General features: G+C 49.5%; 7 protein-coding genes across 7 annotated transcripts; 3 read left to right on the top strand and 4 right to left on the bottom strand.

The window, feature by feature from the left end:
* Positions 1-585: 585 nt before the first annotated feature.
* ACET3X_008822 (uncharacterized protein) lies at positions 586-1,976 on the bottom strand (the record flags this gene model as incomplete). The annotated part of the gene is made up of 5 exons (XM_069455346.1): positions 586-645; positions 698-786; positions 838-1,030; positions 1,082-1,373; positions 1,423-1,976. 5 exons carry the CDS (start codon positions 1,974-1,976, stop codon positions 586-588), a joined length of 1,188 nt encoding a protein of 395 aa, XP_069302899.1.
* Positions 1,977-3,362: 1,386 nt separating this feature from the next.
* Positions 3,363-4,173, top strand: ACET3X_008821 (uncharacterized protein; the record flags this gene model as incomplete). The annotated part of the gene is made up of 3 exons (XM_069455334.1): positions 3,363-3,624; positions 3,676-3,868; positions 3,921-4,173. The coding sequence occupies 3 exons, from the start codon at positions 3,363-3,365 to the stop codon at positions 4,171-4,173; spliced, it is 708 nt and encodes a 235-aa protein (XP_069302898.1).
* Positions 4,174-4,893: 720 nt separating this feature from the next.
* Positions 4,894-7,326, bottom strand: ACET3X_008820 (uncharacterized protein; the record flags this gene model as incomplete). Its single annotated transcript, XM_069455324.1, has 6 exons — positions 7,136-7,326; positions 6,950-7,065; positions 6,108-6,894; positions 5,461-6,054; positions 5,245-5,405; positions 4,894-4,903 (listed from the first exon to the last, which is right to left on the bottom strand). The coding sequence occupies exons 1-6, from the start codon at positions 7,277-7,279 to the stop codon at positions 4,894-4,896; spliced, it is 1,812 nt and encodes a 603-aa protein (XP_069302897.1). The 5' UTR covers positions 7,280-7,326.
* Positions 7,327-7,686: 360 nt separating this feature from the next.
* On the bottom strand, positions 7,687-9,204 carry ACET3X_008819 (uncharacterized protein). The gene is made up of 8 exons (XM_069455313.1): positions 8,765-9,204; positions 8,568-8,702; positions 8,414-8,489; positions 8,266-8,348; positions 8,127-8,213; positions 7,957-8,038; positions 7,879-7,906; positions 7,687-7,829 (listed from the first exon to the last, which is right to left on the bottom strand). Exons 1-8 carry the CDS (start codon positions 9,190-9,192, stop codon positions 7,759-7,761), a joined length of 990 nt encoding a protein of 329 aa, XP_069302896.1. The 5' UTR covers positions 9,193-9,204; the 3' UTR covers positions 7,687-7,758.
* A 359-nt stretch (positions 9,205-9,563) lies between these two features.
* ACET3X_008818 (uncharacterized protein) lies at positions 9,564-11,882 on the top strand (the record flags this gene model as incomplete). Its single annotated transcript, XM_069455302.1, has 7 exons — positions 9,564-9,690; positions 9,742-9,914; positions 10,524-10,571; positions 10,630-10,981; positions 11,021-11,132; positions 11,211-11,339; positions 11,393-11,882. The coding sequence occupies 7 exons, from the start codon at positions 9,564-9,566 to the stop codon at positions 11,880-11,882; spliced, it is 1,431 nt and encodes a 476-aa protein (XP_069302895.1).
* Positions 11,883-12,820: 938 nt separating this feature from the next.
* ACET3X_008817 (uncharacterized protein) lies at positions 12,821-14,595 on the top strand (the record flags this gene model as incomplete). Its single annotated transcript, XM_069455291.1, has 7 exons — positions 12,821-12,859; positions 12,912-13,221; positions 13,277-13,407; positions 13,500-13,798; positions 13,851-13,894; positions 13,946-14,522; positions 14,571-14,595. 7 exons carry the CDS (start codon positions 12,821-12,823, stop codon positions 14,593-14,595), a joined length of 1,425 nt encoding a protein of 474 aa, XP_069302894.1.
* Positions 14,596-15,064: 469 nt separating this feature from the next.
* ACET3X_008816 (uncharacterized protein) lies at positions 15,065-16,443 on the bottom strand (the record flags this gene model as incomplete). Its single annotated transcript, XM_069455280.1, has 2 exons — positions 15,065-16,237; positions 16,291-16,443. The coding sequence occupies 2 exons, from the start codon at positions 16,441-16,443 to the stop codon at positions 15,065-15,067; spliced, it is 1,326 nt and encodes a 441-aa protein (XP_069302893.1).
* Between the last annotated feature and the right edge of the window lie 276 nt (positions 16,444-16,719).

Raw genomic sequence — 16,719 nt, 5'->3', positions numbered from 1 at the left:
TGAGATCGGCCCCCACAACGCGCAGCCCAACGATGCAGGGAACCCGGCGAATCAGAGCCGAAATCGCGCGCTAGTACAGTTTGGGCACGAAGACCCCCTTATCGTGGCGGTCGCGTGGAGAAACTGTCAGGTTGGGCTGCGCGCTGTCGTTCAACGTGCAGAAAACTGCAGTTCTGCTTTCAATGCCGCTACTCCGAGCATGCTGCACTCATTCATCAGGCGCGTCCAAGCTCACAAGAGCGTGGGTTGTACGAGAGACTTCAGCAGAGGTAGGCTTGAAAGCGGAGAAATGAGAAGGTTGATGGCTTCACCACCAGGAAACAGTGGTTTGAGCGGACTTGCTATGAAGAAGCTTGTTCCATTACTACTTCGCTGAGCCAGTATGCCCTCCTGCACGAATAATCACTTCAGTCGATGGAATGAGACCGTACGCTGCACAAGCCTTCGAAATATGCAAAGAGATCACGAGCAACACTGCCTGGTATGAGATCCGTCCTAACGCGAAAGACAGCAGCGGAATCAAGCTGACTTGAAGTCACAGTGATGTGCCGAGCAGTCGCTGGAAAACACAATTCCATGCGTGCGCTACAATAGAGCCAAAATCCTCGCTCGGGGGCGAGTCGGAAGAGCTCCAGCGTTCTCAAACTAAATTGCTTGTCAGCCCGGAAAGCATCGAAGAGAGGGTCAATGTACGCACTTCTTTGAAACTCTCGATATAGCACTCGTGGGTATCTATATAGCCTTGGTATCCATATTTCCGTGCTTTGGACATTGAGCTTATCGTTGCTGAAGGTTTCATTAGACAAGAATACTTCCAAAGGTTACCATCGAACTTACGCCAGTGCTTCCCTGTTGCCCAGTCAAAGAACGACCATGTACCCCAGTCAAATGTTTCCTTCTTTCCTCCATACTTTTCCACGATAGCGTCCCAAACCTCCCTCTTGTCTTTTGCCCATTCGCTCATCAGAAAGGAATGCTTCATAGTAGTACCTCCTTCAGTTGAACTTCCACCTTGGGCAGGGCCGCCCGCCTGATACCAGATCAGCTTCGACGGTCTCAAACAAAAAGAATAGTATCTTACCTCGGCGCCGAAGTGGGCAGCAAGACGCGGCCAGGTATATTTCCAGGTATAAGTGTCACCATTAACTGTATTGAAAGCTTCGTTCTTTGTGTGTTCCTGAGTCATTGCCCATACCGAGATGTCCGCGATGCCTCTTGCACTAGAGCAGTCGTCTACACATTCCCAAAAGTACTGGTTACCTGGGAATTGAGCGACTTGACCAAGCTCTCGGTTGATCAAAAAGTATAAAGCCATCGTGATAGCTTCGGACATTCCATTAGCAGCAGGTGTATAACCGACTATGCCGTTAGGTCTACAGTTGTTAGCCTTTGGGGCTATACTTCGCAATAAAGCTTCCTCACCTTATAATGCTGTAATGCCAATGATGGCCTCTAGCGGCCGCTTCACGTTGCCGGGCAAACATGAAATCCTCCTGAACGTAGTAGAAGTTCTCGCCTCGATCGTCATACCTCTGACCGTCTTCCTCGTACGGAACCGGCGTCAATGGCCCAAGATGTGCGCCGTAATGTTTCCCACCAGTTTGGAGACACACTCTCTGGAGCGATGTGCCTGCGACTGTCTCCAAAGCTGTTAGGAAGTTCTTCCACAACGGTATGTTATACTTTGGCAGATCTGGGAAGTTGTCCGTGTGCACATAAGAAGTGAAGAAGGCGTGAGTAACGTCGGCGCAGTAGGGCTTCATAGCAGCGACGATCTTTTTCTGTGGCCAGAGAAGGTCCAGTGGGAAGAACTCCACTCGATCATCAATCCAGGGAAATGGCAGCGGTTTGCGAGATGTGACAACAATTTTGGCCCATTCAGATCTAGGCTGACTAATGAGATGCTCGACTATCGCGTGCCCCGAAATACCGTTGACGCCGGTGACGAGAGCGATGCGACCTGGGAGTGGAGACATTGTAGAATGAGTCTCTGGTTCTTGAAAGAAGCGATAGTAGGTAATCTTGCGTAAGCCCTTGTTTTTTGTATAGATCGTATGATGTGCGGAAGTTGTGAATGGCCCGTAGGTATGGTATAAGTGCACAAGTTAATAATCACTTCTGTAGTTGATTATGCAGGAACGATGTGGGGAGTGTGGTAAGGAAGTAGGCAACTTGGCCAATCAACGCGTACTGCGGGGTTGAGGGTACCTGGTTCCGCACCATGGAACCAGCGGAACTCCATATTCCGATCTAATCTCCGTTGCTAGCGCCGGTCAATTGGCCTAGCAGTCTGTACCCCAATCTGGACGAGACAATACCATGCTGCCATCACTCCCTTCTGCCTGCCACGTTCCAATCGAGATCACTTCCTCAAACAAAAAATCCGCATCATGCTGTACGAGTCTCCTTACAACGCGGGCTTTGAAATCCCTGAAGTGGATATCACTACGCTTGTACTAGACCGCAACTGGTCAGCCAATGCTCCTGGCAAGCCTGCTATCATCGATGGATACTCGGGAAAAGTCGTATACACATACAGCAGTCTGCGGGATAAGATTCGCGTGTTTGCGGGCTTTCTACAACAAGAGTTGGGTATCGTCCCTGGCGATGTTGTCGCATACCTCTCCTACAATACGGTTCGATTTCCATCGTCAGATGCATGTGCGGTAGTACTTATTGAGTTCGCAGACATACTATCCAGTGATCATACACGGTCTACTAGCTGCGGGCGCCGTCGTTTCCGCTTTCAATCCTGCTTATACGCCAGAGGTATGCAAGCTGTTCAACATAGCGTCGTTGATGCGCTGACTTTGAGGCAGGAGTTGCGGCATACAGTGAAACTGGCGAATCCGAAGTTCGTATTGGTGCAGGCAGAGCTCGTGAAAAGCTTAGAGACAGCTCTCAGTCGGATGGGTGATCTTCCGAGACCAGAGGTCCACGTTCTTGACGGGCAAAGCCAGATTTACCCTTCGCATTCCGTGTTGGATATTCTCGCTCACGATGAGCATGCCCTACACTTCCAGAGACATCATCGGAGTCAACAGATGCTTCAGTCGGACGTAGCTTTCATCTGCTTCAGTTCTGGAACGTCAGGTCTTGTCAAGGGTGTAAAATTGACTCACAGGAATGTTGTCGCAAACGTCCTGCAACAAGGTCGCTGCCTTGAAGATATGTACCGACCGGACACTGTCTTTACGCTTGTCGTTCCCTTCTATCACATCCTCGGACTTGGCGGCTTTTGCATCCAGTACATCTGTTCGGGTGCCCCGATCGTGGTTTTTCGCTCCTTCGATCTTCCAAAGATGCTGGAGTCTATTCGCAGGGACCGGGTTACACATTTGAACGTAGTCCCCCCCATAGCCATGGCAATGTTGCGCAGCCCCTTGACAGCAAGCGCCGACTTTAGCTCTGTCAAGTGCCTCATGAACGCTGCCGCTCCATTGAAACCAGCTATAGCTGATGCGCTGGCTAAACGCGTCGGATGCGCTGTCACGCAATGGTATGGATGTACCGAAGCTAGCCCGTCCATAATCTCTCAGCGCGAGAGCGAAGTCCATGTCACCGGAACCATCGGTCGACTACTTCCCAACATACAAATGCGTGTAGTCGATGCACAGGGAGCAGGTAAGTCCCATTACAGCACTGTGTTGGGAATACTATTGACTCAATGCGCAGATGTCGAAAAAGGTGCACCGGGTGAACTATGGATCCGCGGTCCAAATATAATGCAAGGCTATGTAGAGCAGAGCAAGATAGAGGACGTCTTCACGAAAGATGGCTTCTTTCCAACTGGAGACGTAGGATATGTGAATGATGAGGGGTTTGTTTTCCTCGTTGATCGCTTGAAGGAGCTTATCAAGGTGAAAGGGTACGTTCGTTGCTTCTGGTGGTGTCAATGACAATCGCTAACGTTCTCCCAGCAACCAAGTCGCCCCAGCAGAACTGGAGTCCCTGCTTCTGACGCATCCTGATGTTACAGATGCAGCGGTGTGCGGCGTAACTGTTGAAGATGAAGCTACTGAGTATCCTGTGGGCTACATCACAACCAATCGTCCTCTAGAGTCGCATACTGTGCTGCTTGAGGACCTACGACACTACGTAGAACAGCGCGTTGCTCATTACAAGCGCATAGTCGGCGGTATCTATGTTCTTGACGCTATACCTAGGAAGTGAGTTCCGTCATCCCTTCCTCCTTTCCGCTTCCGAATACATATCCAGTAGCACAATATGCTAACAGCATTTGGTGAAAGCCCCTCCGGGAAGGTATTGCGCCGTCTTTTGCCAGTGAAACAAGATGAAGCCGTTGCCAGAGCGATAGGTTTGAGAATCGCAAGTCGACGACGCTCGAAGCTGTAAGGCTGCCTAGCGGAGACAGGCAGGTTCTTGTAGAAGTCGTCCACGTGGATAGTATCGGTACGATGGTAGCGATGGTGAGCGGTAGGCTTGCCACGTTCTCTTCGAGAGAGCAATAAGCATTATTGTTGACAATAGTGGTAATTTTGAGGACAGCTGGAGATATGCAAAGCCTTATCCGACTCAGCCATCGATCGATGAAAAAATGGTGTCGGTTCAAATATAGGTATAAAGGAGAAGGTATAATTTTGAGTCTGAGTGCCCATCTATGTCGATGGTATCCTTGCAATATATCCCCAGATTGAAGTTGGAGAGATCTTACACCTTGTCATCGGTCATGACGGCTGGTAATTTGGAAAGACTGGCGCAAATGACAAACTGTCTAACCATGTATCTGTCGCTTCTTCTCCATTATCCATGCCATGGAGCGTTGCCTCAAAGTCGAATCCATCCATATTTAAATCTGGCCAGACGAAATCAGACACAGATCCAAGCATACCAGACTCAGACGTTAACAAAGTTTGCGCGGTCTGCATGAAATCAGACGAGTCTGGGGACATCAGCGTGGCTGCTCTAGAAGCCTCTGGGCGATTCTCATCTCCTTTTACACGTGTTTCCAATGACTTCATACTCCGAGCGACTGCGATTCGAGAGCTATCTTGCGGAGCTTCAAAATCGCTTAAATTAGATGGTCGTTCAAATTGACGCATTGACTGCACGGCGCTGTACACGCGAGCAATTGTCCGTGTTGTCTTTCCAGAAACCCAGCTTTGATAGCACGATCGTTTCAACAGTTCAGCAGCGGAGACAACTAATGATACATGAGATTCATGTAAGGAAGGCTCGCTTGTGAGGATACTCAGAGAAGCAATAGTCGCCCCAAGCAGATACCTAAGGTGGGGAAATTTGAGTATATCCAGTTCTTCGTGCCATTGTAGGAAGCCTGCGATGATCAACTCTGCGATACCGATGCAGGTGATATTTTGGTCCAAATTCGGGTCGTACTGCTGTAAGGTGGGCTTCCGGATCGAAAGTCTCATCCAGTTGTATCTCTACATCGGTCGACGTCAGCTAAGCGCTCAACTGGCGAGAGCCATAGTAACATACCAGGTACAGTAAAAAGCGCCGACGAGCAGAAGAAACGTCGGGTCGTACAGTCTCGAGAGAATGCAGCTCTTGAGTGGTCCACATGAGTGCAGGCGGCAAGGTTTGGCGCCATTGATCCAGGGAAAGCTCTACATATTCGCGATGTAATTCGTTCAACGGCTGTTTCGCAACCGGCGCGGCATAGAAGGATTCCCAGACCTTCCCCGAGATACGTGAATAGCCTATCATAGCTTTTAGGTATGCTATCGATGGGGATCGGTGGTTGCTCAGCTTAGTAGATCCCAGAGGATTTAAGTCAGCTGCTGGGACGGTCGAGTCCTTATGCATCCACAGCCAGTCTTCATCGACATCAGATGGTAGGGCTGCATCAATGTTCATGTCGAGGATAAGAAATGGGCGGCCCGTCTCAAGGCAGAGACGTCGATCAAGAACGTAGATGCACCACCAAATCCGGCGAAATGATTCATCTTCGAAGAGTGTCATCTTCTCAGTTGTGGATATACGATTAATCCCAAGGGTGTGTGCATGTGATACGGCCAGAGCAAGCACGTTCTGGGCTCTTTCGTTTGCGTCTAATCGAAACAAGTAGACGACCTGTACACATGTTACTTTGCCGTACGTTGAACTTGGAGTTGTACTAGACGTACCATTGAACACAGTGTCTGAAGTTGCAGCATCGAAGACCTTGAACTCACGCACAAATGTAGGGGATCACCGATGAGTTCGTTAGCTACACAGTAAAAGGTCCATCCTGCACTATGGCGTGCTTCATTTTGCTTGCGATTGCCCGTGGTGCATTTGCCCGTCGCTAGACATAAGAAAACGATGGCAAGTCTGAGCTCCAAGTCTTGGTTCGAGCCAAGCGGCATTGGGGTGCTAGAGGAATAGGATGCCCATAGATGATTAAACGTGTCCCAAAGCTGAGCGGGGATCAGAAAGGGGTACAGTGGATGGACCTCGGCAAAATACGATTCAAGCTGCGCCTTCCAGTCTCCCAGCTGAAAGACAAGTCCGTAGGAATCCAAGAGCTGTCGCATGTTTCCAGTACGTCTCCAGTGTTCTTGCGATGCAGGACTAGTCTTCGTGGGTGTACTCGGACAGATCGCGGGCGTCAAAGACTGAGCTGGGGGGCTGGAAGGTCGATCAAGGCGATGGACGCCGAGTCTATCGAGCCGTTCCTCCATCACCTCGAGACTATATCGCAACGTTATCTCGCCAGCAAACGGTGAGCCATCATCCCATATGACACCCTGACTCTGCCGCGCATCTCTTGACAGGGATGTTGTTGACGGAGACGAGGCTTGTGGGCTATGTAGTTGCTGAGGAGCATACCCAGATGACTTATCGGGCTGCTCATCAGCATTGGTGCTATCTGAGCGTTCAACTCGCTCCTCGAGTTGTACTAGACGGCGGAGCAGGAAATTGATCATTGAACTGTCTGACATGTCAATCACAGACTCTAATACAGAATTGCTGCCCTTTGACTCACTCGGATGCACTATTGCCAGAATTTCGGCGTTGCTTGAATTTGTCGGTTTCCCAGGTATGCCTCTGGCATGATTGGCCGCGATGGGAACATGGACCACATGGATCTGCGCCGTCGCACTTTGACACGTGTTTCAGTCGGGGTTGTCGCAGCGGGACTTCACCTTGGCTACTGGAGGAAGCTGCATACCTTGATTTTGCGCCTCTGGCAATAATGACACGCTCGCGACGCGTATTTGGAACGCTTGCGCTTCAATGTCCCGCGATCATCTTCGGTGGCGTGCTGTGGGTCACGATCCGGGATAGACGAGGATTCGGCATCTTGTTGTGGCATGGTTGTAGACGCGTGTGAGCCCGGTGCGTTATTTCGTGGACGGAGACAGGAGCTATCAAGTAAATGAACGACAGAGCGCAGGCAGCTCTAATATGAGAGGGTCCCCCGCGTTTCCTACGCGAGAAATTAGTCCGGGGAGGTGCTATCGGGCCGGTTACCTTGGTACTATCCTCGGCAGTGGATCCTCTCGCAATACCCCACACTTCGTCAGCCGTCGCACTCCGGAGAAGTCGGCGTTGAAGGTTACCACGAGAACAAGGACGGTCTGGGCCAAACGGCGCTCAACAGGCTCGCACATGAGTAATTATAAGGAAGAAAGAAACGATAACAGCGGTTGTTGCTGAATTTTCACGACGTGCATTTTGCCCTTTAAAGATTTGCGGCTTATATTCGATAGGAAGTTTGCGGGAACACTGAATTGCCATACCTGATTATAACTATCTGCTCAACTTTCCCATCAACGCCCTGCCCTTGCCCGGTCACAGTCTATGTGACGGTTGGCTTCGACGATCTGCACTCAGACTAAGTAGTTGCTGTTGGATGAGTCTCGCTGTATTATCATCAGCCAAGTACTAAGAACGTTGTAGATGAGCACACACCGAGCTCGAAAGGATGTGTCATCGGTATCTATCAATGTCGTCAGCCATCACTCCAACTATTGCCTTGTTCTGACATACAAGATGCCCAGCATCTGGGATCACATGGATAGTCTTGGTCGCCCCTACAGCGTCACGAATCTCAACTCGTTGCTGCTCGTTTCTGATGACCATGTATGTTAGGAGGGTGCTTTGTTATGCCCACTTGTACCTTCTATACGCTCTTGTACTTCATCGATGACGAAACTTACATGACTCTGCTTTTGCCTCCTAAGATAAGATTGTATCTGCCTGTCGAGCGTCGCAGTGACTCTAAAAGTCCCGGAAAAGGCGCGGCACTTATTGGCCATGGTCAGTCAGACGTTGGTGGATGTATCTGTCAGCACGCACATGTATGTCGCTGCTTCTTGTTCCTTCGGCGTCTTCAATGTCCGAAGCGAGAGCTGTGGAGACTCGACTGTAGTCCCTTTCTCCTGTTCCATAGTGAGACACGTTCGAGCAAGAGTCGTCAAGAAGCTGGAAATAAATTCTTACATACCGCATAGATTTCCCTCTGTTTCGGGTGCCAGTCTGCGAGACCTTTACTTCTTGCGAACGCATCTTGAACTTCGCCGCTGGGCCCGATCCATCAATATCGCCAGTGCAAACCAAGAATGAGAAATGGAGTTGCTGATCAGGTTCGTATTACTTACAGACTTGGCCAATCACATCTCCTGCGTAAGGCAGCATCTGCTGCCATTCTATCCTGCTTGGGCATCACAAATAGGATCGGATCGACAAGAATGGTGGCAGTGAAGCTGCTCCGCGACAATAGAGCTGCGTGCGCCCTGAGTTCAACCATTAGTGGGCGGATGCAGCAATGTAGGATGACTAGTCGTCAGTAGCGTACATGATACCTCCGCCAAAGGAGTGCCCAATGCCTACCAAAGGCTGTGAAAGGCCAAGTGTTTGAATCGTCGTAAGGATGTCATATGCATTGTCGGGCCAGAACGCAGCCTTCCCTAGTTTTTCTTTATTCAACAAAGCGCTGTCGCCGTGATTCACAGCGTCAATTGCAACGACCCTTCGGATCAAGCCGTGAAGCTCTTGCGACGTGATGAGGAAATCTATGATCAAGTGCCAAAGATCCTTGTTGAATGAAGTTCCATGAGTGAGTACGAGTGTAAGCGCAGACTCGTCGGCATCGAAGACATGGTAATCAAACAGCGCCAAATCTAGCCTGCTGTCAGGGCTGTGGACGGTGTGTAGGGCACGAGGATGGGTCGCGGGAATTATCATAAATCTTCGACTATATTGGTCATGTACTGAAGACGCCATGATGACGGTGAATATGGTACCTGGGTACTTTGGTTGGTGTGCAATCAACTAAAACATCGAGTGCTTGTGTAGTTGCCACTGCCGAGGATACGGAAAGCTGCAAGGCCAGTTCCACGCCAAACAGCGGACCCGGAGTTAGCGCCTTACCGATCACCGAGCCAAGCCGCCGGCGCATAGACACTACTCTTGGATGACAATAATTGGAACTTCTGCAGCACAGTTGAGTGCATAATCCGGGATGTTGCGGAACATGCGGAATATGCGGAATTCGAGTTCCGCTAGCCAACGCTACTGTAATGATGAGACAGTTCGGGGGAAACTATTCTGAGGTTTGCAACAGAACCTGGAAGTTCCACCGTTTCACAGCCATCATGAATCCCGTTCTCGAGCTTGTGGAAATACAGTTGACTCGGCCGTTTGACGATTTTATTCGCTTTTTTGAGGGAGAACAGTTGCCGGTCCTGTTGAACGCACCCGGGATCAAGTCAGTACGAACAGGTACGCCAAGTCGCAACGTCATTTCTAGTGCACTGCTTGACATTTGTTCAGGGCCGAAGCTTCTGCGCCAGAGCTACCAATCTGAGAGCAATGAAGCTGTGTCATTTACTCAATGGGAGAGTTTAGAAGCGCATGAAGCCTTCGTTCAAAGTGAGGCTGCGAAGGGATTTTTCCAGCGTGTTTCTCATTGGATTAGCGGACCTCCAATCGTTAAGCATTACGATGTAGGTAGTTTTTTGGGTTTAGACAATCTGTCCGTCGTCTCTGTAGTTACTTCAGCAGAGGAAGATCGCCAGTTCTTGGAGGGGCTGGACAGAAACGAAATCAATCGCCGATCGGGCAGGTGCATCGAGGATGAAACAAGATGGATTTGTATTGTCTTTTTCCCAGACCTGGCGGAAGTGGAGGGCTTACAGGAACACGTTCAAGTTGATTTTACAGTGCCTGTGAGAAGCATCGGGCTTGCAGCTCACAAATCAGTCTTATAAAATAAAGCATCCGAATGCCAGAGTTACGAACCACTCAGATGATAGCCATGAGTCTTGCCGCGGTACCCCCGAAGCGCGGCGTCGATCGCGGAATTTCCGCACTTCGAACTGCTAAACAGATCACACGTGATGACAAAGCGTGGACCTTGAACATTCAAAGATCAGCGCTGAAGTCTAAATGGAGAGCTATTAGGAGACAAATAATCCACTCTACTATTTTGAAGCTCATCTCAACCGCAACCCTGTCCGACTGTATACACGATGCCATACGAACCACTTGAGCTTCAAGTTATCGTGGTTGGAGCCGGCATGGCTGGTCTAGCCACTGCAATATCTCTTTGCAAGGTTGGATGCAAGGTCACTGTACTCGAACAGGCTCCAGAATTTGGAGAGGTACGTATAACGAAATTTCCAACTTTCGACGTGCTCCGCTAATTAGCTACTACCCTAGATTGGAGCGGGCGTACAGGTACCCCCAAACGCAGCTCGAGAATTGATACGATGGGGTCTTGAGGAAGAAATGGAGAAGATATCCTCAAAGCCAGCGTTCCTGAATTACCGAAACTGGAGAACTGGCGAAGTAAGAGGCTCTAGTAAACTCTTCGATCACCGGACCAGATTTGGAGCACCTTATTGGCAAGTGTACCGCCCTGATTACCACAGCATCTTGCTGAAAGCTGCGCTCGAAGCCGGTGCTAATCTACGCTCTGGCTGCACGGTGGTTGATTATGAGCCAGGCCACGGCACTGTGATACTTGAGTCAGGAGAGCGCGTGGTGGGAGACCTAATTGTAGGATGCGACGGTGTGAAGAGTATTGCACGGAAGGCGATTGGCCAGGAAGCTGAGCCACATGAAACTGGAGATACTTGTTTTCGTGCAGTATTGAAAGCGGAGGTGTTGCATCAAGATCCAGAGCTTGCGCCTCTGGTGACGAATCCTGGCTTTGAACAATGGTTGGGTCCTGATCACCATATTATAGGGTATGTCCAATTTCTCGTCATCTCACCAGCTAGACTAATCAGATCACATAGGTACAATATGCAAAAGGAGAAGACCTACAACCTTCTGATGGTCATTCCCGATGACCATTCTATGGTTGGCTACAAGGCACCGGCAAGCGCATCAGACGTGCGAAAAGCATTTGCAGGGTGGAATACAACGTCAGTCTGCTTGGAAACGGTGTGTAATTGTCACTGACGCAGCTATATTGCAGTACAACCAAACTCCTGAACCTTATTCCGGAGGACTTGGAGAGGTGGCGATTAATCGATCTTCGACCAGTGTCAGGCTGGATCCATCCTTCAAACCGTATGTTGGTCATAGGCGACGCTGTTCATGCGACACTGCCATATCTTGCGCAAGGCGCTGCAATGGCCATAGAAGATGCTGCATGCTTGGGTTCCCTGCTCTCGAAAATCCAGTCTCGAGACAAGATACCGGAAGCTCTAGCGCTCTTCCAAGAGATACGGCAAACCCGCGCCCACACCGTCCAACGAGGATCGTGGACGAACCGATTCTTCATACACATGAACGAAGGAGAGCAGTATGACATGAGGGAAGATGTTTTCGCAGCGGGCGATTATCCCGGCAGCCCAAATCTTATGGCAAATGTGCTTTTTCAAGATTGGCTGTATGGCTACGACGTGATCCGGGATACCCAGCGGAAGTGGCAAGAAAAGTTCGAAAAGATTGCAAAGCTGTAATAAGAGAACGTATCAACAGGTGAAGACTTCTTATGTTTGATCAGCGGGTCGTTTTGACATCGATATTCTGTTTTGTCAAGTTTGATAAGATTGTACTAAGCCTTCTACTAGCTTGCGGAGCGCCTAGATAATAGCGGAATGCAGGGTTGATACTATCTCTTGATATGTATCGGAGTATCGTCCCTTGAATTGCATGCTAATGTCTCCTTGATCGAGAAGTTCTCTTATCTGGTTGAGGCATTCCTATCACTAAGCTGATGTGGCTTGAAGATCGGCTGAGGTTTGCTAGAAGAGACAAAAGTGGACTTTATGTTTACAATCAGCCTGTTGAATAGTAGAGGCGGTGTAGCAAGCCCGGCAAATTCGATCGCGATTTTGTAGTGATGTTAAGTATACCTAGGTAACGTCCGAGTTTGCAAAGTCGATACTCACTGCTTCAGTCGATGCATTCTCCCATCCTTGAAGTGCAGAAAGTTTCTAATTATTCTTTTTGTCTTGTTGTGCTAGGAATCACGTCAGGTTGAAGTCATAGTTAGGTGGGTAAGAAACCCAAGGACACATATGCACTTAAGATCATTCGGTGCCTATGTGTTTAGCGTGTTCGCACGCCCGACTCCATCCAATACTGGAAAATTTACATCCGCTTGAAACATTTTGCGGATTCTCTTATTCAATCGGATCTCACTAGAAGTACTTTCTATGCAGCACGTGATCCGTGCTAGCACCCCGCACGCCAACGGAACGAACGGAATCATCGGCCGCTTCTCACTCTGCACCAAAACCAGTCAGATTCATCTCAAAATGAAAGTTGCAAGCATATTATCTTTTGTACAAATATTCTATTTACGAATATCGTATTTTATACGCTACATACGCAAAAAAAGGGTGTTAAGAAAGATACAGCGCAGATTCCAGGGAAACACGTTTCATCTTCGAGCATGGAGGAACTACAGACGCTGCTTTTCATCAACAACGAGGTGAGTCCAGATGAAGGAGGTCATTCAAATAACTTTCTGACATACCCTGAAGTTTGTGGAGTCATCTGAAAAAGAACTCCATGCATTACAAAACCCGTTCGATGAGTCGGTGGTAACCGATCAGGTACATTTTGCAGCGCCAGCGGACGTCGACAGAGCGGTGGCTGGGGCGCTCGCAGCTTTCAACTCTGGTCTATGGAACAGCTTTACAGGACCTCAGAGGGCTCGTTGTCTCTATGAATTCGCGAACTTAGCTGAGAAGGAAGCGGCTCGTCTTGCACGCATCGAGTCACTTGCGACGGGGCGTCCAATTGGTGGATTGCAGTTCTTCGAAATTGCACACATGGTTGAGACAATACGCTGTAGGTTTCAGCGAATAGCATAGGCTTTGAAGTATAAAGCTGACACTATGACTAGATTATGCAGGGTGGGCTGACAAGATAGCCGGCGAGTCATTTATAGACGATGACGGCCTGTACAAAATCGTGCAATACGAACCCATTGGCGTCTGCGCCGGTATCGCATCTTGGAACGCGACTTTTATGTACGTCGCATGGAAGATTGCCCCAGCGCTTGCAGCTGGTAACACAGTAAGCTAGCACCATTACCGGCGTTGATCTACAGTTACTAATGTCGACAGTTTATCTTCAAAAGTTCAGAGAAGTCACCTCTCGGTGCTCTAGCTTTAGGCCCATTATTTATCAAAGCAGGCTTTCCGCCAGGCGTTGTTCAAATATTGAGTGGCGCTGGGGATACAGGAGCTGCGTTGGCATCGCATCCTCACATCTCTAAGATTAGTTTTACTGGATCGGCAACGGTTGGTAGAATGGTGCAGGATGCAGCAACGAGAAGCAATCTCAAGCGCGTCACGCTCGAGCTAGGAGGAAAGTCCCCTGCTATCGTCTTTCCTGATGCACCAATGGACATTGCCATCGCGAAGTAAGTTAAGCCGCTTGGGATACTGTGCTGCATTCGCTAATTCCTCTTCCAGCGTCGGCAGTGGATTTCTCGCCAACTCCGGTCAGATCTGTGTTGGTAAGTGGGAGCGACCCTTCATTTAAGAAACATTTCTGACCAAACATCTAGCTGCATCTAGAGTTCTTGTGCACGCCTCGATTGCAACAAGCTTTGTTGGAAAGCTAAAATCGCTCTTTGAAGAGGCTGCCTCTAAACTTGGAAGCGATCCTTTGGAGGTTCAGACAGACCACGGTCCTGTTGCCGATCTTCAGCAATATCAGCGCATCATGACCTACATTGAACAGGGCAAGAAAGATGCCAGCTTGGTCACAGGAGGCAGCAGGAAAGGGGATAAAGGCTTCTTCATATGCCCAACACTATTTCTGGATCCACCAGAAGACAGTTCGATCTGGCGCGAAGAGATTTTCGGTCCAGTGCTGTGCGTCAAGACGTTTCAGACAGAAGAGGAAGCTATCCACCTGGCGAACAATACCGATTACGGTCTATCATCCTGCATCTACACTACAGATGTTACCCGAGCATTACGCCTAGCTGGCAAACTTGAAAGTGGCACTGTCTCCGTCAACACACCACATCTACCGAGCAGAAACACACCTCTTGGTGGCAAGAAGCAATCTGGCTATGGAAGGGAGCTGGGCAAGCATGGCCTGATGTCGTATCTGGAAGCCAAAACAATACACATCAAGTAAGTCTTGAACATGAGCTTAGGAGAAGATTGACTAACACGATACAGTATGAACGTGCCATCAAAATTGTGATGAGAGATATGGAACTTTGGACTGTAGTTGCAGTTGTCTCCTCGCTCGCTATGACTTAGATTAGCTGTTGTTCAACCTCTCATGTAACTATCATCATCGCACCCATAGTACGGCAATGGCCCATAGACGATGAGCCACTCGTGCCTACCGAATCGCTATCGCCACCATGGTTAAAAGTAGACTCTATATATATGTATATATCCACCACCGTCTTCCTCGTGTAATCATCATCCTAGAGGCCCTTTGAATTGCAGAAGAAATGTTCGAATTGTAGTTTTCCATCGGTGTATGCCTTGTGAAGCAAGCATTGAGTGCATCCTCCATGTGCGACACAGTTTCCATCTTGCCATTAGTTCTACCTTTTTGGACCCCAGTACTTCTAGACCATCTTCACTAAACTAGTGTTCAAGCATGAGCGCTCAGACAAGTTGTTAGGGTATAAAAGTGCATTTGTGCTCTTGGTCGAAAACTACATCATTGCCTTGTTCTTTTGTCTCTCTTCGTGGATCTTCAGCGCTCGCCGGGTACTCAGGTCGAGCATGATTTCCTCGCTTCCCCCTGGTACAGTAAGAGCCTTTACATCTCTCCAGATGCGCTCCACACGCTCCCCGCGTCCTCCTCGCGTCAGGCCGAGGCCGCCCATAATTTGAATAGCATCTCGCACCACTTTCTCGAGTACAATACCTGAATGAGCCTTGAGTTGAGCAGTGGTGCCTGCGAGCAGGAAATCGCTCTCAGTGGGAGACAGATTCTGCAACTGGAAGATAAGACTTTCGAGCCAGGCACCGAGTGCTTCAACCTGACGACTCATGTTGGCGATTTTATATCGTATGACTGGATGGTCAACGAGACGACTCCCAAATGTCTTCCGGGTCAGGGCAAACGAGATCGAATCCTCTAAGCACACCCTGGAGCATCGCAAGGACTGCATGCCGAGAAACAGTCTCTCATGGTTGAAATTCGACATGACGTATTTCAAACCCTGACCGCGCTCGCCCACGGTCATGCTCAGAGGGACGTACACGTCGTCGAAATCAACGAAAGCGGTGCCAGCAGCATTCGAGCCGGACATGACCATGTGCCGTGTTGACAACCCATCAGATCGCTTGACGACGAGCAGGGTGAAGGAACCAGACACCTCTTTCACCAGAGTGAGGAAATACGTGGCGTACATGCCGCCGGTGATCCACTTCTTCTGGCCGTTCACGACGAATCCTTTTCCATCAGCAGTAACGACAGCCTCGGTTTGTAAACCTCGTACGTCACTGCCAGCCTCGGGCTCGGTGATCGCCAAGGCTAGTCGTGACCTTCCTGACAGTACGTCGTCCAATACCGCATCTTTCAACGCTTTGGAACCAAACTTCATGATCGCGGGTGTGCACAAGGTGGCGCCGCCAAGCAGTCCATTCTCCAGCCCGATTCCACCAACTCGGCCGAATTCATCGTGGAGGATGAAGTCATGGAAACCATCCCATTCCTTTGGATTGATGTTCCCTATGATCGGATATTTTGCTGCTAGATCTGGATCTATGCTTTTCCCCGAAGCTGTGGGTAGAAGGATCCCAGCTTGAGCAGCCTCCTGATAGACACTGTCGGGGATGTTGGCGGTTTCTTCCCATTCCGTTATATGAGGCATGATTTTCTGTAAGAGTTAATTTCTGAAAATCAGTTTTCGGCCTGGCGCATGACCGTTACCTTTTCCATCCATTCGCGCATGGCCTGGCGCAACTTGCGATGCGAGTCATTGTAATAGGGGCTTGGTGCTCCAGAGGCCCACGAGTTCTCCGCGTAGGGTATCTTAGACCCAAACGTCCACAGTTCCGGTTGCTCCTTTGGATGCGAGGCCATGGTTCTGAAGCATGGGCTTTATTCGTGGTTGGATGACTTGTTGCTAAGGTGATGGACGAGATACAATACTTTGTAGAAACCACACCCCCAACATGAAAGACCTGAATGCTGCTCGGAAATTCGCGAATCTATGCATGACTGCGCTCGCACGATGAATTGGTGGGTCACGCATGCTGCCGGGACGGAATTTACGGAAAGGGCGGGGTTCGGCAGGATTGCGGAACCCCCGGAATGTCAACAGCCATTCCAATAACGGGCATAAGTGAACAAAGCTTT

Source organism: Alternaria dauci, chromosome 9 (assembly GCF_042100115.1).
Source record: "Alternaria dauci strain A2016 chromosome 9, whole genome shotgun sequence".
Lineage (NCBI taxonomy): Eukaryota > Fungi > Ascomycota > Dothideomycetes > Pleosporales > Pleosporaceae > Alternaria > Alternaria dauci.
The sequence above is the reverse complement of the archived record's forward strand: the minus strand, read 5'-3'. Positions and strand labels throughout refer to the sequence as shown.

Excerpts from the sequence above, each read along its gene's own strand:
- ACET3X_008819 (XM_069455313.1), bottom strand. The coding sequence starts at position 9,192 with ATGGCGTCTTCAGTACATGACCAATATAGTCGAAGATTTATGATAATT. Across the intron at positions 8,039-8,126 it reads GGAGGCAAAAGCAGAGTCAT|AAACGAGCAGCAACGAGTTG; the intron begins GTAAGTTTCGTC and ends CATGGTCATCAG. Across the intron at positions 7,907-7,956 it reads TCCCAGATGCTGGGCATCTT|ATACCGATGACACATCCTTT; the intron begins GTATGTCAGAAC and ends CGACATTGATAG.